The following is a 24,128-nucleotide window of genomic DNA, read 5'->3' as shown; positions in this document are numbered from 1 at the left end:
TCCTTACAGTTTCCAACAGATGGTTTACAGAAGATACAGCAAGATTGCATGACATTTTTAAATTCTCCAAACTTTGTACATCGGGTCATTGATTGTCTTGGAAACAAGATGTCACATGACATTGTCTCAGCCATCTGTGTCATCTGTCATGCTCTGATGTCACATCATCACTTAGAAATACACAAAGTCAGGTAAAGTTGGTACAAGACTGTTAATTAGAATATCTATTTGCATAAGTTATTAGTCTCACATCACCTAGCAATTAGTTTGTTATGATTCCTTTAAAAAGGTATACTTTGCATTGAACTGGAAAAAATATCTATTGATTACAAGGAGTGCAAATATGGCCTTTTTTATTTGCATACTAATAGATCAATGAAAGGAGAGAGAAGTAAATTGACAGACAGGTCTCATTGGTCTAGCAGTTGAATACGCCACTGTCCTGTTAACTGTCCTACCATAACTGTCACCATAGATCCAGTCATCCCAAACTGTCTAGCCCTCAGTCATCCATCAATAATATGGCAGCCCTAATATAGCTATCAAGCCACAAAAATTGGGTTTTCCCACTCTCCACTAATTATTTTATTACACTATCCAGCCACCACTAATACGATTATTATACTATCCAGCCACCGCTGATACGATTATTATACTATCCAGCCACCGCTGATACGATAATAACACTATCCAGCCACCACTAATACGATTATTATACTATCCAGCCACCACTAATACGTTTATTACACTATCCAGCCACCACTAATACGTTTATTACACTATCCAGCCACCACTAATACGTTTATTACACTATCCAGCCACCACTAATACGATTATTATACTATCCAGCCACCACTAATACGTTTATTACACTATCCAGCCACCACTAATATGATTATCACATTATCCATCCACCACTAATATGATTATCACACTATCCATCCACCACTAATATGATTATCACACTATCCATCCACCACTAATATGATTATCACACTATCCAGCCATCACCAATTACCTGATTATCACACTATCCAGCCATCAATTATCTTGTCAGAGCATTTTCCATCTCTAATCCTGCATGAACACAGTTACTCCAATTAACTCCCATATTAAAACTCCTTGTGTAATTTTAACAAATAAGCCATTAATACCAGATGAAACTTTGTAACAAAATTGTTGTAAAATATAGTTTGTATTTATGGACTATTCTTACACTACTAATTCTGGATTACAGGTTGCTGTACAGCTTAGCATTCAGCAAGTCGTTCATCCGGGGTCTGTGGTCAGTCTGCACGACTACCTGTAACTGGACAGTCATGGGGTAGGCAATATTTTTTGTGTAAACTATTATTAATGTAAAATCTGAAGTTCTGATGGATACTTTGCCTTTCATTGCAGACATAACCTTAAATAAAAAGAATGATGGGACCATAATGATGGTGCTGGCCAGATTTCACTATAAGAAGTTTTTTATTCTCACTAGGTCTGTTTCTATAAGTTACTGTGAAGAATACTCTGGAAAGAACACATTAATTGAAGCGTGACAGCTAATGCTAAGAGAAACATTGTTAAAAACAATTTTTTAAAAATGTTGCCCTGCCATTCGGGGGTATAGTGTTGCCCATTGTTTCCCATCCAGTTCTGAATTGAATCCATGTTGATCTTGAGAACTCTTCAGCAGATGTGATTTATATTTAAACCAAAGTATTATGACATCAAGCTATACACCTGACCCTATACTTGTGGTCATTCATCAAGGTTAATGGGTCAAAGGTAGTTTTTGATCTGCACTGGATGCATTCTTGAAGACGTTTTTTAGTTAAATGAAATATTCTACAAAGAGGCTTAAATGTAAATTTAGAACATTTTTATTTCAAAATCCTACTTCTTTTAAATGCCTGAACAAGCAGTAACCATATTTGATTAAAATATTACTAGTGCATGTGATCATATGTTGTATAAATTAAGTTGATATGTTCCAGGGAATTGAGGGATAGGGCTGTAGATTGAACCACATATAGTGGAAATAAGGACAAATACATCCCATCATAATTTGCCCCTTGCCATTAATAGGCAAAAACACTCTACCAGAATTATTCCTTTGGATCAAATCTCTGTGTCATAATGATGTAAATGGTTGATATCCCGCCCACGAACCATATAAAGAGTGGATAGTATTAAGTTTGCCTTACAGTTCAATTTGAATCAAAGGACAACATTTCATATGATATTATAACTGTTAATGTTGTCAGTACGGAGGCCTCCCTCATTCAGATGTTGGCTTGTGGTGTGGATCTGTCTAACGAGGATATCCAGAGAATTGTGCCATTGTTAGCAATCTTCTGCTCAATGTTTAACCACTTTCTATACACCATACATGACGCTGACTTCTACGGAGATACCAAAGGTAAGGCTCATTTTCCTAACATTTGGCAAAACTATCTAATTGACATTTTTAAGCCTGCTTTTGAGCGTTGGAGAAGGTTGTTCGGTAGAAATCCTCATAAGTGGCCTTTGATAACAACTTCTGAGTAAGCAGTGATAATCACTAATAATCTAATAACAAGGGTCTCCATACAAATCTCTATTTTTTGTTCATATTTTGCTCTTGTTTTAACCATTTTTAGTTATATTACAGTTTTGTTATTGTGTCAGTATTCTCTGTTGTTTTAATTCGGAAGTGTTTTCCTTTGGCAATTCGATATTTTAATATCTTTCTAAAAAAAGTTTTTTAATCATTTGGACAAATAGCCAGCAGTATGCCATTCAGCTTGGAGGAACTTATCCCGATGACCCTTGTTTTACGTGACACCTGTCTTGGTGTAATCGAACTGGCCAACCCAGATACACGTTTGTCAATCTCCGAGGATTACCACCAGGCACTCATACAGGCTGGCATGAAAGACAAACCGAGACAGAAGGAAGAGGAGGATCGTAACAATCATATGTGGGCCTACCTGTTTAAGGTTAATCATGTTTTAAATGTTCATCTCCTCCTGACCAGTACTGTAATATGAATTTATGTTGTTGTTTGCATATCCTACAAGTTTTTTTGTTCGTTTTAAGCCCACCTCTATCAGGAGGTGAGAGGTTTAGACACCCAAGATATTCTTGTTTTATTACATAATCACTAAACAAACTCAGAATCACTGAAATATTTACTTTCCTGTAGGCCTAGAAGTCGCCATGGCTTTTGTCTAGCAGTGTTGACATCTGAGTGACTTAGACGCTTGAAAGTGTAGGACTAAATTCTGAAACATCACAGGTGTTCAATAATTCGCATGTGACCAAATTCCAAAACATGACTAAATTCCGAAATGTCACAGGTGTTAAATAGTTCGCACGTGTCAAAATTCCGAAATGTCACAGGTGTTCAATAGTTGGCACATGACCGAATTCCGAAATGTCACACGTGTTCAATTGTTCACACGTGACTGTGCAATAGTCATTTTAGCTGTGAAATAGTTCAAAATAAAGCTTATGCATATAGTTAAGGAAAATCAAACTCATTATGTAATAAAAGATTATAGTGTAGATGTAAAGACCTGTCACTTCGATTACATTCTGGTACATCTCACACCTCAGTGTAAATGCAATTCACTGATCATTTGTCTGATGAAGGTGACAGTGTTTATTCACTAAAACAAAAAATCCAATACTGGTTGTGATATTGGAGGGTCTTTTTACATACATGCTAATCTGAAATGTTTTATAATTATTATATATTATATATATATAATAATACAGATTTATACTTTGACCTATATATACTCAATGTTGAATATTGTTTTGCCTACAGGTGACCTCCTCACTGGTCCGACAACTCTACTCCAGAGACACACGGCGAATGTTCTGTCCCCACAATTTCTGGCTGTCTGACAGAGTATCTATCCAAGCTGATAAGGTAAGTAGGCCTTGTATGATAATTTGAGTTATCTGTTGCATCTTTTAAACCATGTGATCTTGGTAAAGTCATAACATTTCAGGATGACCAAAAGCCATTGTGCCTCATCTGCCCTAAAACTTTTCACATTTGAAACTTCTTATGCTCCACCAGTGAGATTCAGCTCAAACTTGCCTTATATGATACTGAGATAGTCCTGACCAAGTGATGTTATTATTTGGGTTGGTCCAAAATCCAAGATGACCACAATCTTGAAAAACACATTTTAAACATATTTTCCAATACCACTGGCATTGGCCATGTGTTGTTAGTATTCTGGTTGGCCAAAAATCCATGATGGCCGCCATGTTTTGATTTTTTTTCTCAAGTTCACCACTGAAATTCAACTCAATTTGGCCTGGAATGATTCCGAGATGGTTTATTTTTTAACGTTGCTCTGTTATACAGTATTGCATAATTCCCAATTGTTGTCAGTACCACTATACTTCTACTTAGTATATATTCTATGATAGTTCTAGGGTCTTTTAAAGTAAGATGACCGTTAAGGTCCATAGGCCTCTTGTTACAATCTTGCACCCAAATATGGGGAAATATTGATTTCTTTTTCCCAAACCTAAAGGATACAAAACATACACTGTTGAATAATACTGATAATTTACAGATTTTTTTCCTCAAACTAGATTACTGTAATTATGTATTCTATTTCAGCCATCTCAGATCTATAGAGCTCAAGGTTCTGTGTTCACCAGGAGGCCATTCGGAGCAATGAAATCTCTGACAAAAACAGCCCTGGGTAAGTATCATATTCATAAAACAGTTAAGTTATTGTCAATAAGACAGCATAAGCATTCACCAATCAACATATTCAATTATCACTCCTTGGGCTATCAAGTCATCACCCCCTTAACATATCCAATCATAACTCCCTTAACATATCCAATCATAGCTCCCTTAACATACCCAGTCATCACTCCCTTTAACATATCCAATCATAGCTCCCTTAACATATCCAATCATAGCTCCCTTAACATACCCAGTCATCACTCCCTTTAACATATCCAATCATAACTCCCTTAACATATCCAATCATAACTCCCTTAACATATCCAATCATAGCTCCCTTAACATATCCAATCATAACTCCCTTAACATATCCAATCATAGCTCCCTTAACATATCCAATCATAGCTCCCTTAACATATCCAATCATAGCTCCCTTAACATATCCAATCATAACTCCCTTAACATATCCAATCATAGCTCCCTTAACATATCCAATCATAGCTCCCTTAACATATCCAATCATCACACCCTTAACATATCCAATCATAGCTCCCTTAACATATCCAATCATAGCTCCCTTAACATATCCAGTCATCACTCCCTTTAACATATCCAATCATAACTCCCTTAACATATCCAATCATAAATCTCTTAACATATCCAATCATCACACCCTTAACATATCCAATCATAAATCTCTTAACATATCCAATCATCACACCCTTAACATATCCAATCATAACTCCCTTAACATATCCAATCATCACACCTTCTGAAATCTAATTACATGTACCGCTCAGTGAGACAACAAATCCATTACATGTATAATTATTTTGATCTTCAGATGAAGATGGGCCACCTTTATCTAATACAGATGTTAAGAATCTGGTTATTCTTACTGAGCTTCCATTTGTTGTCACATTTGAAGAACGTTTCAAGGTCAGTAAATAGTAAATATGGTTTGAAAAGGTCAGAATTGGGTTGAGTATCTGTTCAGACCGTTGGGTACCGGAGAATGTTTGTCCCTGAAATAATAAAGCATGAGTCTAATAATCTAAAGGTAATCTTTGATATTTTAATAATACACATAATTTGAAATGTCCATTTACTTAAAACATGGTTGAAAAGTATTCAGTTTGAAAATGATTTTTTACGTATTTTTACTTCAATTAAATGTATTACTATACCTAAGGTAAAGCTGTATCCTGTTCTATATTTTCATTATTGTCCAAATGTTGACCACTTTCAAATTGATAGTTTGACCAAACAATGAACTAGATATATTGTATTGCCAATTTCAGTTGCCTTCATGATTAGTCTTCACCATAGACACCTAGGACTGTAGTATACATCATAAACATTCATTATGTGATTCACTCTCCATTTCACAGATTCTTCAGAAGTTGATTCAGACTGACCGACAGGAACACCAAGGGGAAATGACTCACTTCCTTTCAGGACCTTCCATTTCAGTAATGATTCGGAGGAACTACATCTATGAGGATGCATTTGATAAACTTTCACCAGAAAATGGTAAACCGAAGGCTTTAAGAATTTGTTAACCAAAGGCTATTAGAATTTGTTAACCAAAGGCTTTAAGATTATTATAAACCAAAGGCTTTAGTAATATGGTAAACCAAAGGCTTAAGAATGTGTTAACCAAAGGCTTTAGTAATATGGTAAACCAAAGGCTTTAAAATGTGTTAACCAAAAGCTTTAAGAATTTGTTAACCAAAGGCTTTAGTAATATGGTAAACCAAAGCCTGAAAGGCTTTAGTAATATGGTAAACCAAAGGCTTAAGAATGTGTTAACCAAAAGCTTTAAGAATTTGTTAACTGAAGGCTTTAAGAATGTGTAAACCAAAGGCTTAAGAATGTACATGTGTTAACCAAAGGCTTTAGTAATATGGTAAACCAAAGGCTTAAGAATGTGTTAACCAAAAGCTTTAAGATTATGATAAACCAAAGGCTTTAATAATATGGTAAACCAAACGATTTGAGAATGTGTTAACCAAAGGCTTTAGTAATATGGTAAGCCAAAGGCTTTAATAGTATGGTAAACCAAAGGCTTTAATAATATGGTAAACCAAAGGCTTTAAGAACGTGGTAAACCAAAGGCTTGAAGAATGTGGTAGACCAGAGGATATAAGAATGTATACCATCATTTATCAGATATCTGATTTGTTCTGAAATTGTGGGTTTGTAATGTTTTAAAGGAGTTGACTTAAATTACTCATAGTTGGAAAGAAGGGGGCATGGGCTGCTTCTTAAAGTAACTGAATTTGAAGGAAGGAAAGCTATTGAATGATGATACAAAAGATAAATGTTTTGTTGAATACAATTGTTTTATTTGCCCACCATCATCAGATGACCCTTCAAATCACCTTTTGTCCATGGTCTGCTGTCAGTCCATCCATAAACAATCCTTGTTATCTCTTTTTCGTGAGAAGTACAAGAAGTATCTCCCTCACACTTCATCTGTTGGTTTCCCTTGGTCTCTTGTACAAAAAAAGTACATAACATATATTTTATACTTAAGTAACATAAAACCGATGAAAACTGTACACTGGTGGGCACTAAGTATGTTTCTGGTGACTTTTATAGAAATGCCTAAAAGACCTACACAGATGACATGTATCTTAAGTTCTCCCTAGTATATAAATCACGGTTGATTTAGGACCTCTTTTATTGTTTGATCACCTCTCAACAATGTTTAAATGTTGGTTCATCATTCTTCCTAGAGCCGAACTTAAAACTGAAGATGCGTGTACAACTGATCAATGCTGCTGGTTTGGATGAAGCAGGAATTGATGGAGGAGGCATCTTCCGAGAGTTCCTATCCGAGTTGCTGAAGACTGGGTTTGATCCTAACCGGGGAATGTTCTGCCATACAACAGACCAGCTTCTCTACCCCAACCCCAAGTCTTCTGTTTTGATGGAGAATTATACCAAGCATTACTACTTTCTAGGCAGGATGCTTGGCAAGGTAAGTACATTTAGACAAACAAACCCTGTGAATTCAGGATTACAAGTTAGTAGCATTGTTAGAAACCCACAATTTCCTGGTACCGTATTTTACCGGGTTTAAGCCCAGGGGACTAGTGCACTGAAAATGGGCAAAAGTCGGGGGTGGGCTTATCCCTGCAGGTAAAAATCGGCCGCCATCTTAGATTATAATACGAAAGGGGATAGCCCGATTTACATCAATGATCTTTGACTGAAATATTTTTTTTAAATAATGCAATACATCGTTTATTTAATAAAATACAGGTGTAATCAATGCAATCAGTTAAGATTCCTTAGAGTAATTCCAGTCTTCCCTTTTGTTAGTATTAATATGTTATAATTTTGCAGTAGGTGAGTGTTTCAAAGCTGAAATACAAAAGTAAATTTGTTTACTTTAGGTAGCTCCGTCTAAAATAAGCTGCCTTCCATTGAATATGTTCATGTGATCTATGGAACAGCTCTAAATAGCAGCATTTTGCTGTTGAAACAAATCAATTTTTAACATGCTTGTAAGATAACTGGAGCTATGTTATGTTACAGGCTATTTATGAAAACATGCTGGTGGAACTTCCATTTGCAAGTTTCTTCCTCTCAAAGATACTCAGTCGCCATGGCGGCAATCTTGACATCCATCATTTGGCTTCTCTGGACCCAGAGTTGTACAGGTAAATACAGCTATCTAAACCCAAACACAGGGTAATACCTCTCTTGGCCCAAAGACATACAGGTAAACAACACAGCCTCTCTAGACCAATAGGTATACAGGTACATACACAGCCTCTCTACACCAACAGACATACAGGTAAACACAGCCTCTCTAGACCAATAGGTATACAGGTACATATACAGCCTCTCTACACCAACAGACATACAGGTAAATATATCCTATCTAGACCAAGAGCTGCTAGAGCAACATAAACAGTTGCATAATATGCCCATCTGACCCTATCTAAATATTTTGTTGTCCTTGATGTTTATAATATTCTTCAAAATTAAAAAAAATATATATTTTCCCAAATTAAATCCATATTGTTGTTAGGCCCCAAATGAACATCCATGCCGAAAATGAAAACAACACATGATCTGACTTTCAAATGAACTTTAACCAGACAGACACATATGCTGTACCATAATATGCCCATCAAAATTTGATTGGCGTATAATAGTTAAGGTACATAGAGACTGTCTTGACCCAGATAAATACAGGTAAATACAGCCTCTTTTGATTCAAAGATACCCAGAGATACACAGATCAATACAAACTATCTAGACTCACAGATAACTAGACCAATACAACATCTCTAGACCAACAGATAAACAGATCAATACAACCCCTCTAGACCAACAGATAAACAGATCAATACAACCTCTCTAGACCAACAGATAAACAGATCAATACAACCTCTCTAGACCAACAGATAAACAGATCAATACAACCTCTCTAGACCAACAGATAAACAGATCAACATAACCTCTCTAGACCCACAGATAAATAGATCAATGCATCCTCTCTAGACCAACAGATAAACAGATCAATATAACCTCTCAAGACCCACAGATAAATAGATCAATACATCCTCTCTAGACCCACAGATAAATAGATCAATACAATCTCTCTAGACCAACAGATAAATACAACCTCTCTAGACCAACAGATCAATACAACCTCTCTAGACCAACAGATCAATACAACCTCTCTATACCAACAGATAAACATATCAATATAACCTCTCTAGACCCACAGATAAATAGATCAATGCATCCTCTCTAGACCAACAGATAAACAGATCAATATAACCTCTCTAGACCCAAAGATAAATAGATCAATACATCCTCTCTAGACATAAACAGGTCAACAGCCTCTATAGACATACAGATAAACAGGTATATACAGCCTCTCTAGACAAAGATCTACAGGTAAATACAGCCTCTCTAAACATACAGATAAATGGGTAAATACACTCTCTCTAGACAAAGATCTACAGGTAACTACAGCCTCTTTAGACAAAAGATCTACAGGTAAATACAGCCTGTCTAGACAAAGATCTACATGTAAATACAGCTCTCTAGACAAAGATCTACAGGTAAATACAGCCTCTTTAGACAAAAGATCTACAAGTAAATACAGCCTCTCTAGTCAAAGATCTACAGGTAAATACAGCCTCTCTAGACAAAGATCTACAGGTAAATACAGCCTCTCTAGACAAAGATCTACAGGTGAATACAGCCTCTCTAGTCAAAGATCTACAGGTAAATACAGCCTCTCTAGACAAAGATCTACAGGTAAATACAGCCTCTCTAGACAAAGATCTACAGGTAAATACAGCCTCTCCAGACAAAGATCTACAGGTAAATGCAGCCTCTCTAGACAAAGATCTACAGGTAAATACAGCCTCTCTAGTCAAAGATCTACAGGTAAATACAGCTTCTCTAGGCATACAGATAAACAGGTAAATACAGCCTCTCTTGTCACAGAGAGACATACAGGTACATACAGAGGGATATACATATACAGTTTAACATGAAATAATTTGAATTACATAGAAAATGTATTTTGAAATGAACTAACTATGAATAAAGCTTGTAATAATAGAATTATCATTCTTTGTAGGAATCTTTTGTCACTGAAAACATACGAGGGTGATGTTGTGGACTTGGGATTGGACTTCACAACTGTTAATGATGACTTTGGTCAGACAAAAGTATGTTTAAAATCATGCTACATCATCACAAATTCAATATACCTGGTATCCAAAATCAAAGTAGCTGTGTAGCATAACTCCTGTATACATTGCCATGTCTCTAGACAAGACAGTGTTTGATTTATTGAAAAACAACATTGATTGATGCCTTGTGCAGCTCATTTACCTTCCAATTTGAAGGCCAGTCTTAAGCATTTCAAGCAGATATGCAAGACAAGTTTTAAACTAGAAGCTTTTAAATCATCAATCTAACCAAAATTGACAAACCTTGAGAAAATGTGTTGATATGATTTCATGAACAGGGACGAGGTGGGTTGGGCCAGCTTATCTACTTAACCATACGACCATGTGTGGTCATATAAATGTTGTACTGTGGTCATATAAATGTTGTACTGTGGTCATATAAATGTTGTACTGTGGTCATATAAATGTTGTACTGTGGTCATATAAATGTTGTTCAATTTTTCCTTTGTCAGATTATAGAGTTAAAACCGGGGGGACCCCAGATTGCAGTGGACAACCACAACAGAATAGAGTATATACATCTAATGGCTGATCACAAACTAAACAAGCAGGTGAGTTCTCTTGTTAGATGGGCGGAATATGAACGATTTAGTCAAGAACATTTCATGGTCATAGAATAGGGGCCAACATGGCTTTAAGCTAGATATGTGTGTATACCAGAAATGTATTGTTTTTTCTTTGTCTGAACAGTATTAAATAATTAAACAAAGGATATGTTTCAAAAATTTTCAGTAGAATGTAAAAACAAGCTTACAGCTTATATTACAGGTAATTTTTTTCTGATTTGATTGGAGTACATAGGCCATTTAGACAAGGTGAGTGGTTGTTAGAATAAAGAATTCACCATTCAGATTTATATAGTTATACGAGAGTGTGTCCTTTATTGACAGATACGTGTACAGTGCACAGCTTTCCGACAGGGTATGTCAGATGTCCTGAACCTTGATTGGCTTCGCATGTTTGATCACCATGAACTTCAGGTTCTGATATCAGGGGCAATAACTCCTGTGAACATTGAAGATTTGCAACGCCACACCAACTATTCTGGTAAAGATGTACATTTTGCATAGAAATTGATCTAGTGTTTAATATAATTAATTCCTATTTTCTATTTTTACCAACGATGATGAAAAATGTATTTGCAAGCTTTCGAAAACATGTTTCCTTTTTTGTCATATTAACCCAGACTGACCCTAGGGGCTGATGGGTGGGGCCAAAAAAGGTCAAATTAGCAAAATTAGAAAAATCTTCTTCTCAGTACCCTGATATGATATGATAGAATCAAAAACAAATACTCTTGATAGATGAAAGGGTCTTTCAGTTGGTTTATCAAATTTGTGAATTTCATAACCCTAGGGTCTCATGTTGTCCCTGGGAAACTTGACAATAGTTTATATAGGGAAACCATAGGGGTAACCATTTAATTTCCTGCTAAAATTGATGCTATTTGTGTAAATCATATGATCCAATCAAATCACAAAATGAAATGATGATCTTATTACAATGTGTGTTAACAGGGGGTTATACGGACAGTCATCCCATCATCCAGATGTTTTGGAAAGTGGTCGAACAATTTACCAATCGTCAGAAACGACAGCTGCTCAAGTTTGTGACAAGTTGTTCTAGGCCACCTCTGCTTGGCTTCAAGGTTTGTTCCTATAATCATAATTTATAGTGATGTCAAACTCTACTGTACTAAAAGATGTTTTACAAAAGGTTTCTTGTTTTCATTTTGTAATAATTCAGCTTCAGTGATATTAATGCCAACACACCATGATGTCATGAATCTTCTTCATATAATTTATAAAATCATGTCATGATATGCATTTTTAACGTCAGGATGCCTTTGGCACCTGCCGTTATAGTCGTGGTAGGAAAATGTTGTTAGTGACACTATGTTTCCGGCTAACAACTTCCGGTTTCTGTCATACAAATGATATACATCCGCAGCCTAATATAGTTCCAATTTTTATAGCAATTATTGACACGATTTAACTGATGTAAATCGTGTTCACTGCAATTATTTAAAATGAAATATGAATGATCAGTGTTCTAGACTATTTTAGAGTATAAATATAAACATTTTCCTCGTCAGTATATGCAATTTTGTTGGCGTAGGAGTACGTAGTTCTGTCTTGATCTTGCCTTGAAAACGAAAGTAAATCAAAGGGCCAAAGGCCCTGAGAAACGTCAGGGTCTGAGGTCATATTATAAGAAATTTAAAATTGGATTTTATAGTCAGACAGTTACATTTGCATCAGATGAAATGTCTTCATCTGGCCCTGGTATTTCTATTCTATATATATTCAAGAAAACATGTATAACATATATATCAGCTGACAAAAGCTGAGTATAGTTCTTTTCTGATTTCTTTATTGCTGGTGGAAGATTATTGATATACTCCTGAATCAGTAAAGCTGCTTGTAAACTTTGAAAAAAGAATCAACTGAGCGACAAATCGGTCTATTAACAGAACATGTTGTCAAGTAACTACAACTAAAGATAAAATCCAAGATGTACACAGCCGAAGTTTTTAAAATTTTATTTATCAAACATCTATTTTATGACCCCTTAGGTAACACATTTTAACTCTGATAGAAAATTGCGGTCGCGTTGTCCGACGAGACATATCTAGTTTTGACACCGCCAGTACATCAGTCACGGATCATAATCATTAGATTCTTTTCAAACAACAAATAATAACCTTATTTAATAAAATCCTCACAAAAAACGGCAATGTAGTTTGTTACAACTTGCCCTCAATTCCTGGTCATATTTCATGCGTATTCTAGCGACTTACAAATGAATTTGAAACTGCGAACGGTCGTTGGTTTAGTTACAGTCTGGCTGACTAGTGTCGTGAAGAGTCACGTGACAGCTGAAGTTATCTCGTGGAATGCTCGGGTGCATTTGACTACGTAAATAGGATTGGTTTTAAGCTATAAAATGTTCCTGCATATTAACTCAGGATGAACAGATGTGGATAGTTTCTCTGTGAATGCATGTAAATTTCTACGACGATCAAACTGATTTTGCTACTTTCGTTTTCAAGGCAGGTATCGAGACGGAACTACGTAATCCTACGCCAACAAAATTGTATATACTGACGAGGGAAAAGGTTAATAATTATACTTTAAAATAATCTAGAACACCAAACATTAACATTTCATTTTAAATAATTGCACTAAACACGGTTTACATCACTTAAATTGTGTCAATAATTGCTATCAAAATAGGAACTATATTAGGCTGCGGATGTATATCATTTGTATGACAGAAATGAGGAATAGTTAGCCGGAACAGATCTATCAGTAACAACATTTTCCCACCATGCCTATAACGGCAGGTGCCAAAGGCACCCTGACGTTAAAAAATCAGTTTGAGCGTCGTGGAAATTTACATGCATTCACAGAGAAACTATCCACATGTCTTAGACTCATATGTTCATCCTGAGTTCATATGAAGTAACATTTCATATAAGCCTAAAACCAACCCTATTTACGTAGTCAAATGCACCCGAGCATTCCACGAGATAACTTCAGCTGTCACGTGACTCATCACTAATCGGCCAAAATGGCGGTTATGTCTACTGTAACTAAACCAACGACCGTTCGCAGTTTCATATTCATTTGTATGTCCCTAGAATACGCAAGAAATATCACCAGGAATTGAAGGCAAGTTGTAACAAACTACATTGCCATTTTTCGTGAGGATTTTATCAAATAAGGTTATTATTTGTTTATTTGAAAAGAATCTAATGATTATGATCCGTGACTGATGTACTGGCGTCGATGTCAAAACTAGATATGTCTCGTCGGACAATGCGACCGCAATTTTCTATCGGAGTTAAAATATGTTACTAGGGGTCATAAAATAGATGTTTGCTAGGCCTAATTATGGTATAAATAAAATTAAAAAAACTTAGGGTGTACATCTTGGATTTTATCTTTGGTTGTACAACATGTTCTGTTAATAGACAAATTTGTCGTTCAGTTGATTTATTTCAAAGTTTACAAGCAGCTTTACTGAATCAGGAGTATATCAATAATCTTCCACAAGCATTAAAGAAATAGGGAAAGAACTATATATACTCAGCTATTGGAAAGTTGTCAGTAGATAATTATGTTATACACGTTTTCTTGAATATATATAGAATAGGAATAACCAGATTGAGACATTTTATCTGATACAAATGTAAATGACTATAAAATCTAATTTTAAATTTCTTATTATATGACCTCAGACCCTGACGTTTCTCAGGGCCTTTGGCCCTTTGATTATTTCCCTACCATTTTATGTTGAATCCCATTATTCTGAATTAATGTAATATTTTGAGAACCAATCAACATATTTGTTTCGTTTTATTTACACCCTAGTATCATAACATCAAGTTCTATACCTGGTCAAAGTTCTGGTGGTCATTGGTCAAGGTTAAAGGATTGACATTTGACCCCTTCTGTACAGGACACTGAGGAGTGGGACAAATTTATGTCTTAGATGTTTTCTATTCATTTATTTTTCTTCATGTAATTAAGTATATGTTGTGGCTACCATAATAAGTCTATTTACAGTATTGCATGGGTATATGGTCTTGAACATTTCTGTCAGTATCTCTATCTCTTCTATCTAATACTGGTTAGATACATTTTCAAATATTTTTGGCAGATTTTCACAATTCAATCAGAAATATTTCATTACTAACTGATATGTGGATATATGATAATATATACATTTCAGGACCTGTACCCAGCATTCTGTGTACATTATGGCGGGAATGAACCAGATCGACTCCCTACAGCAAGCACTTGTATGAACCTTTTACGACTTCCAGAGTTTAGTGATGAAAAGACAATGAAAACGAAGTTGTTATATGCAGTGGAATCAGAATCAGGATTTGAACTTAGCTAACATCTTACAATCAGCTTTGTTGGTGAAGATGACATCTTACAATCAGCGTAATTAATGTAGCTAACATCATACATAAAGCGTTATTGATGTAGATGACATAGTACATTCAGCAGTGTTGATGTAGCTAGCATCATACATTCAGCGTTGTTGATGTAGATGATATCATACATTCAGCGTTGTTGATGTAGCTAGCATCATACATTCAGCGTTGTTAATGTAGATGACATCATACATTCAGCGTTGTTAATGGAGCTAACATCATACAATGATGTATCATTCTGTGAATTGTTCATCATCATGAGACTTTTATCCAGAAACAGTTTTAAAAACTTATTTCAAAAAGCATGAATGAGATAATTCAATAGTTTTGTAAAATTCTGATGTGATATAATTTACTTGGTGGTAATAAGTGCTGGATACTAGGAATTCCAACTTTGCAGGGTTTTGTTCCTAGAACTGCATTGTACATTTCACTGTATAGTGAAAAGTTTAACTCTCCATCATAACCACTACAAATTCTATTATTTTTTGGCATGCCCGAAACATAAATGAAAATAAAACAGAAAGATGGTTTACACTTTAAAACATAGTTATTACACATAATTATTTCTTAGGATTCTCCTTCGGATGAAAGCTTGATTTAGTTAGAGTAGATAATGTGAAATCCTTGTTAAGGTAGTCCTACATAATGGAGTGAGCGGATCTCCTTCGGGTGAAACCTTGATTTAGTTGAACTATAACGATCTTTTGTGTTGACCTCCAATTGTAGTATAATATGGATTATCATTACAGGCGAGTTTAACCCAGTATTTCTATAGGGAACAAAGATCAATTGTCCAGCGTTATAACCAAGTTATTACCACTAATGTCTAGATATTTTATACTGGACACAATACACCTGAACATGTGGACATACCTAATATTACATGTAATGGTTCTGATCTTCAAATAATTGGTCATCCTGGTCTCCCTCTTCATAAAAGAGAAGCGAATGTTTCTGTATAGATAGTATTTCTCATTCCTACCATAACATGCCAAAATCTGAAGGTTTTACCTTTGACCTTATTCAGCAGTAGGACATCAAGCACAAATGGTTTAAAGTCATAAAGAACATGTAACATGTAACAACATCTCCTTCACAGGTCAAAGTTACGTTCTACTTATGATAATAGATTTAACTCAACGATCTTCACAAGACCTGTAATATCACTGCTAACCTAATATGGAGATGAGACTTTAAAGCAACATTAAATCATTGGTGTTTTTTTTTTGTTTTTTTTTTTCTTTCCTTTTTAATAATTGATATTTTTTATTGAGATTGCATTATATTTTGATTGTCAAATACATATTTTAAGGCTAGCTGCTTGAAGGCAAGTGGCGAAATCAGTTTCTTGTAGAAACATTCTCTCCAAATTTCCAGTTTCTTATACATTTGAAAACTTAATTTTTCATAGTACACGATGTTTGTATCTCTTTTGCCATTATAGAATTTGTGATAACAATCAAATGATATTTCCTCTGCATATACATGAACATGATTTGATCAAACATACACCCAGTACGGTCATGTTTTCACTATAGAGGCATTTGATGTACAGTTTAAGAGAGGAAATATTGATTCTTATGTGTTGAATATAGTTAGAGATGGTATGTTATGTTTCAACAAAAATTGTTGTTGTTTTTAAAATGTAAGTTATGCCACATGATTAGATGTTATATCTTATACAGACAGTGGGTCTGGAATAGAATATTGGCATAAGGATTTTTTTATACACTGTTTGTCAAAATTTCAAATCCAATTTAAATTTTTGTTTATGGAAAATAAGCTGCAACAAGTTGCATCATAAATTTTAGCATGTGATTGATAAAGATGGAATATAAAACATATTAATTCCATGCATTAAAAAACATCTTCAAAGAGTGAAAAATAAAATCATTTAATTAGAAAATTTCAATAAAATATTACAAAAGAAAACGAGTCAGAAGGATATGAACTTTTTTAGTCATTGTTACTTTGCTTAAATTAGCAGTTTATATTTGGCATGATATACATTTTATAAAAATTCCTGGTTGTGCACACTTTATAACAACTAGGAGAGTTTTATTTTGCAGTTTCTTATTGTTTTACAAAACGTGTGAAGTTCCCATTGAGCTGGTTTTTGAAAATGGGAACAAATATTTTTTGTGAAATTGGGATGTAAGATTCCATTTACACTTAGTTCATAAAAAATGTCTGAGTAATTTTAATAAAAAACACAAGCTGATTGATCTACTTCAATAATCTAAGATTATATATACACAATTAGTATTTTATAGTGAATTGTAACTCTTACACCAAGCATAAAATAAACATTTACTAGTGTATGTAGAGTTAAGATTGTTAGCTGTATTGATTTTATCGTCCTTCACATAACCAGTATGTGTTTATAATTATCAACAATTATTCTTACATTAAATATTATCTATATTCTGCTACTGCAGGTAAGTATAATGTACAAGTTCCAAGTTGAAGTATTGTTCATTGAATGCATTTTATGTCATCTCATTATTAATTTATTTGTTTTGGAAATAAATTATTTCTAGAAATGTTTTGTTGCTTGATACATTTGCAATATAGTAATCACCGATCTCTCTGCCCGGTAACTTTTTGAATCGGTAATTATTAGCTCACCGTCCATCAGGCATCAACTTCTCCATTTAAACAACTTCTTCTATGAGTCTAAATGTCAACCTTAGAAATATGGGCAAATGGCTTCTTTATGATTATGAGTAACACATAGCTATACGATGGAAACAATGTCTGAAGGCAGTCCAAAAGCAGAAATAAATATATTGTACAGTATAGACGATTTCAACTGAGTTATGAAGTATCAATGAGCAAAGCTGTGGGTCAGATGTGACTGGTAAAATCACATTCAGTCTGTGGCTCGGATCTTTTCCACCACAGTCAGCATGAAGACTTCTCGGCTGCATCTACACACATGTAATACATTGTATACTAAAATGTTTGTCTTGACTTATGGTTTCTCAAACTCAGCAATGATCTGCTGCAGATGACAACAGTTTCTTCCATAGAGTCACTTTGTGGCAAGATGTAGCAGGGCATATTTTTAAGTCGCACAAATAATTAAATCTGAAACCTGCCATATTTGTGTGCTATTGTTCACAACAGCCATTTGCATTTCAAGGTCAAAATAGAATCCGTGTTTATTAAAGCATTGAACTGCTTTCATTTGGAAGTTATGGTCTGATGAATGCCAACTGGATAAAGGCAAATTTAATGAAGCGCACTAGCAAAAAAAAGTTTGTTTCTGTTGTTTCTATGCAAGAACCGCCACAGATATTATTGAAATAACTCCCAAAAATACTATCGGATTATCATCAAACTCAATTACAGAATTATCATCCCTTGATTTAAATAACGCAAATATTTTCAAAAAGTCTTCAAACTTAGGAACAGGATTTAATTATTAATGGTATTGCCAAAATTTGTGATAGGGTTTGGTAATGGCAGATAAGAAGAGAAGTCTTGCAATGGTGAATCATGTCTGGAAAGAAGGGGATGTTAATTTCACATTTGCTTGTTTTCTCTGATGTAGATCAAAGGTCAAAATGTAAGTCACAGTGAGATTTTGACAAACGGCAAATCCCTTCATGATGGTGAACCCAAGTAACTGTATGAAGTGCCAGTAAAGTTATTAAGGATAAAAAGTACATTTTTTAAAGTAAATGAAGGTCAGAGGGACCCAATTTTAACACACTGCCACACCTCAGTGAACCCATGCCCCAAGTATGAAGTGTTGGTGTCAAGTAGTGAAGTTGGAACTAATTCTACACAGATTGTTTGACAGACCCATCATTTGGTGGTAAAGTATTAATGTGAATGAATTCTTTCCTGAAGTAACTGATATCGGAAGCTCAATGCAAGTGAACCCCTAATCTGATTAACAAGAGGCCCATGGGGTCTGTATCGCTCACCTGGTTGGATTTGACCAAATGTCAAAATAATGTTCATGTTCAATTCCTTTTGTTTGTTAACCTCAAACAATGCTATATATGGTTATAGTGTGGGGATCCCAACTGCTTTAATGAAATAATGAAGTCCAGACTCTCTGAGTTTACAACATGCATTTATAACTTTATGACTAGTAGCGATTTAAAGGAATTACCTCTATTTCCCCTATGGGGCCCCACCCCTTTGGCCCCTTTGGCCCCTTTGGCCCCTCTGGGGTCAGATTCATCATTTATGCAAAATCTGTTCCCCTTCCCACAAGAATGTTTCTGACCAAATTGGGTTCAAATCCATTCATAACTTTATGAGTAGTAGTGATTTGAAGGAATTACCTCTATTTCCCCATTAGGCCCCGCCCCTTTGGCCCCTTGAGGGTCAGAGTCACCATTTATGCAAAATCTGTTCCCCTTCCCACAAGAATGTTTCTGACCAAATTGGGTTCAAATCCATTCATAACTTTATGACTAGTAGCGATTTGAAGGAATTACCTCTATTTCCCCATTAGGCCCCGCCCCTTTGGCCCCCTGGGGGTCAGAGTCACCATTTATGCAAAATCGTTCCCCTTCCCCCAATGATGTTTCGGACCAAATTGGGTTCAAATCCTTTCATAACTTTATGACTAGTAGCGATTTAAAGGAATTACCTCTATTTCCCCTATGGGGTCCCGTGTTATATTTATGCTAATACTGGTCGGTGAGATCTCTATCTATTTCATGTACGGTCAAAGGGTAGATAACTCTTTTTCCGGATATTTTAGTTCTATTTCATTATTATTTTATTAGTTTGTACTTGATTCCGGAATTAGTCCGTCCGGCCTATTTTTTGTTATTTAGAATAGAGATGAAGAAAATAAAAGATGGTCGACACATGTTCGTGGAAGCTGGCCTTATGTTTTTCCCCCATATTAGGCCCAAATTCACCCCTCTCACAGCGTGACAACATGGTGGAGAATCTAAATTGAGGACAGCGAGACGGAAAGTGGTAACTTTACGGTGCTTTGGATTCTCTTTCAATTTAATTTGTGTGTTAGCTGATCCATTTTCATTTTTTTTTTCGCGCCATGTAATGCCATGTGACATTTTTTTTTCTCGTTATGACTACAGTCATTTTGGGAGACTCGCGTTTTCGTGGACTAAATAAAACTGTTGTTAAACCGAACGTTTTTTTGCAATATTGTACCAGGATCCAAGATTTCTTCTCATTTGACTTATATTACAAATCATACCAGCCAGTTTTCAGTTAAATTATGTATTATATGCCTTGGAATCAATGATGTACCTGACAATATTTTCGATCTTCCCCCACATGTTTTAGATCGACTGTATATAAAAATTACAAATGATTTTCATAGATTGATTTCTGCAGTGTCTCCATCTGCTCGCATTGTTATTGGAACAATTGCCCCTAAACATCTGTATGAATGTGCGAGCACCTTTCCTCATAAATCAGATTTACACATAAACAATATAACTTTTGATCATCAGAAAGCCTTTGAAAAATTTGTTATGCGAATCAACAATGACTTCATTCACAATTTCAATGAAACCCACACAGGCCAGCATCTTCCTTTACACACAGACATGCGGGTACATAGGTCTAGAGGCAGGACATCTCGTTTCTTCTATGGTGCGATGGGAGATGGAATTCATCCAGACCAAAGCTTGAAGATGGCCTGGTTCACAAAAATACAAATATTGTTGTAAAGCCCCCCGGCCGACATATTTGTAAATTTTGTCATATAACTCTGTCATGAGCTTAACATGTGTATTATAAACATTAATTGTGATATGTGAATACAAATAATGTTGTAAAGCCCTCCCGGCCGACTTATTTGTATCTTATCATCTTACAGTGTCATTAACTTATGTTATGAGAATTATAATATGTGGGATGTTGGCAACTTATGAACAATGTGTGATGTATGTTTATATATATGTATACAAATAATGTTGTAAAGCCCCCCGGCCGACATATTTGTATTTCATTATACAGGATGTATACAAACTCTGCAAGTCATATTAACAGGTCATACATGTACAATTTATGTTGTAAAGCCCCCCGGCCAACATATGTATGAAATGTCCTGTCTAGCTACTAATTCGATAATGCTGATCCACCCGGCCAACATATGTCAACTCGTCAAATTAGTACCAGTACTTCTATAGACATTCTGAGTGAAATTATTGATAACAGCCTAAGTTCTGATGACAATGATGATTTACACATTTTTGATGAACACTTTTTGGCAACGAATGCTTTACATGAATTCAGTTTTGTACCAGATAAAAACTCTAGGTCTATTCCAGTATCTTTTACAGACTTTCCAGACAATATAACTCTGCCTGATGTCCCAAGTATTTTTTCCAGTACTGGTATTTCTGATTATGAACCATTAACAGATTCAGCCACTGATAATCTTCACACCATGGCAAAATTAACATGTAAAAAGTTTTCTGGATACCCTCATGAAGATGGACACAAGTTTTTGTCAGAATTTGAATCTTATGCAATTTTACTGAAAGCTGACAATGATAACAGAAAAATAGCAGCTTTTCATTTACATCTTCAAGGACCGGCATTAACATGGTTCAACAGTATATCAGACACTGGTGCCAAAACAAGCTGGGAGTGCCTGAAGAAATTATTTTGCGAACGATTTGTCTCCCTTGACTGGCATAGCCCACAAATGATGCTAGAGAATGAGAACTTTCAGAAAATATCTCTTCAGCAAAACCAGCCAATTGAGGATTATCATTGCCAGCTTGTTGAAAAGGGACAACTCATACATAAAGCGGAACATGAAGTCTTGGCAAGGTTTTTAGCAGGATTACCTCGTGGCTTATCATTTTTTGTACGTGCTGGTTTACCACGAGATCTCGATACAGCACTTACAGCTGCTAAAATTGGAGAAGCAAATGGTTTTCGGACTGACAATGTTCCCTTCTCAACTCAACAGTCCTCTGAGATGTGTGCTAGTGCCACTAGTACTCTACACCCACAAACACAAAAATCTGAACTTACTGACATCAAACAACAGATACAACAACTAACAGATGTTGTTTCTAGGTTATCTGTTAACCATAACAGCTCGGATTCACAGCAAAATCCCCAGGCGAGGAAAAGACAACAACAGTCGCCAAGGCAACCTCAGTACCAAGCACAGCCTCCTTTCCAGAAGCAAGTTCAAAATAATAACATCATCTGTCACTCCTGTCGAGCAGAAGGACACATGCGTAGAGATTGTAATTGGAATGGAGTTGGCGAATCCCTATCCTTTCTAAAATGCCAGCTTTGTTTTCAATTTGGGCACCCTGCACTTTCATGTTGTTTATTGGCACAACACCCACCACCAAACCAGGGAAACGCTTTTCACCTGAGGAGCCAAGGACCCTTCCCCTCAGGACACCAGTAACTTCAATCAACACGGGGTCTGCTTCAAATAGTAACATAGAGAGCAAAGCCATTGAACAGAGTAAACAACAATTTCTATTCCTACCGGTACAGATTCATTCAACCAAATTATCAGCTCTCATTGACAAAGGCAGTTCATTGAACATCATAAGTGAGGAATTTTATTCAAATGTCCCAAATTTTGCAAAATTTTCATTTCAAAGCTTGACAGATGAAAAAGTGGTCCTGGCAAATAATCAAACTATTTCTATTATTGGTACTTCTGTTGTTAAGATAACTGTTTGTGGAAATACGCATAGAGTTCCAGTCCATATTTTACCTAACACTTCACATCCCTTGATTTTAGGAACTCAATACCTGAAAGAAAATGGAGTGATTCTGAATTTTTCTGATCTTTCATATACTTTTGGATCAATTGGAGTGAAATGTACACACCGAACTGTCATTCAGGCCAATTCAGAACAGATTGTTTGGGGCAAACTCCCAAAACATGTTTTATATGGATCACAAGGTATTTGTTCTGGTAGTAGTTACACCTTACATCAACATCTTCTTGTCGCCAAGAGTCTTGTAACTGTCTCGCGCGAGAACACTGTACCACTGAAATTACTGAACCCTACTAATGCTGCAATTACCATCCTTCCAGGGAGAAACATAGCCCAGTTTGAATACACATCTGTGGACCATGAAGCTACTGATGTTTCAGACTATTTCATACAAAATGTGGAACTCAAATCGGACATCAACAAACAATCCTGAGTCAGCGGATTCTAGTTCTAACAAGTCTCTCTTTGAAAACATAAGTATCCCAAACCATTTGACTGAGGAGGAACAAGGTTCGCTTAAATCTTTGCTACTTCAACATGCAAATTTATTTGTGACAAAAGATAATCCTGATCTTGGTTTTACAGATCTAGTACAGCACAAGATCTTGCTGAAGCATGATGCTAAGCCCAAGTATCAACGCCCATACCGCATGCCACCGGATAAACGTGAGGTACTACGTCACCAACTTGATGAGTTGCTTCGTCAAGGCATTATTGCGCCCGTTAGTGAAGCAGAAGAAATTCTGATTACTAGCCCTGTGGTACTTGTAACAAAGCGGTCACAAAGTAGTACACCTAGCCAGCCTATAACCAAGGAGTCCAGTTTATCACAATTCCGTTTCTGCGTTGATTTCAGATACCTCAACACGCAGACACAACATTTCCAATATGAGATTCCAAATTTACAGGAACTTACAGAATCATTTTCGGAATCTTCTCCAAAATACTTTACATCTATTGATTTGAGCTCAGGATTTTTTCAAATGAAAATTGACCCAGAATCAGCAAGACATACAGCATTTAACACCTGTTTTGGGACTTACAAATTT

General features: G+C 35.7%; 1 protein-coding gene across 1 annotated transcript in view; it reads left to right on the top strand.

Moving 5' to 3' along the window:
• Positions 1–17,916, top strand: part of LOC117326433 (ubiquitin-protein ligase E3C-like) — a 32,944-nt gene extending 15,028 nt beyond the window's left edge. Inside the window, exons 11-25 of the mRNA XM_033883182.1 lie at positions 10–191; positions 1,238–1,324; positions 2,256–2,410; positions 2,755–2,969; positions 3,803–3,907; positions 4,616–4,700; positions 5,535–5,629; positions 6,082–6,223; positions 7,432–7,676; positions 8,237–8,361; positions 10,308–10,398; positions 10,875–10,973; positions 11,313–11,469; positions 11,940–12,070; positions 15,160–17,916. Of these exons, the coding sequence (XP_033739073.1) occupies positions 10–191; positions 1,238–1,324; positions 2,256–2,410; positions 2,755–2,969; positions 3,803–3,907; positions 4,616–4,700; positions 5,535–5,629; positions 6,082–6,223; positions 7,432–7,676; positions 8,237–8,361; positions 10,308–10,398; positions 10,875–10,973; positions 11,313–11,469; positions 11,940–12,070; positions 15,160–15,330 (2,085 nt within the window). The 3' untranslated portion in view covers positions 15,331–17,916. The remainder of the gene's footprint in view (positions 1–9; positions 192–1,237; positions 1,325–2,255; positions 2,411–2,754; positions 2,970–3,802; positions 3,908–4,615; positions 4,701–5,534; positions 5,630–6,081; positions 6,224–7,431; positions 7,677–8,236; positions 8,362–10,307; positions 10,399–10,874; positions 10,974–11,312; positions 11,470–11,939; positions 12,071–15,159) is intronic.
• The last annotated feature ends 6,212 nt before the right edge of the window (positions 17,917–24,128 follow it).

This window comes from Pecten maximus, chromosome 4 (genome assembly GCF_902652985.1).
Source record: "Pecten maximus chromosome 4, xPecMax1.1, whole genome shotgun sequence".
NCBI lineage: Eukaryota > Metazoa > Mollusca > Bivalvia > Pectinida > Pectinidae > Pecten > Pecten maximus.
This window is presented reverse-complemented; position numbering and strand designations above follow the sequence as displayed.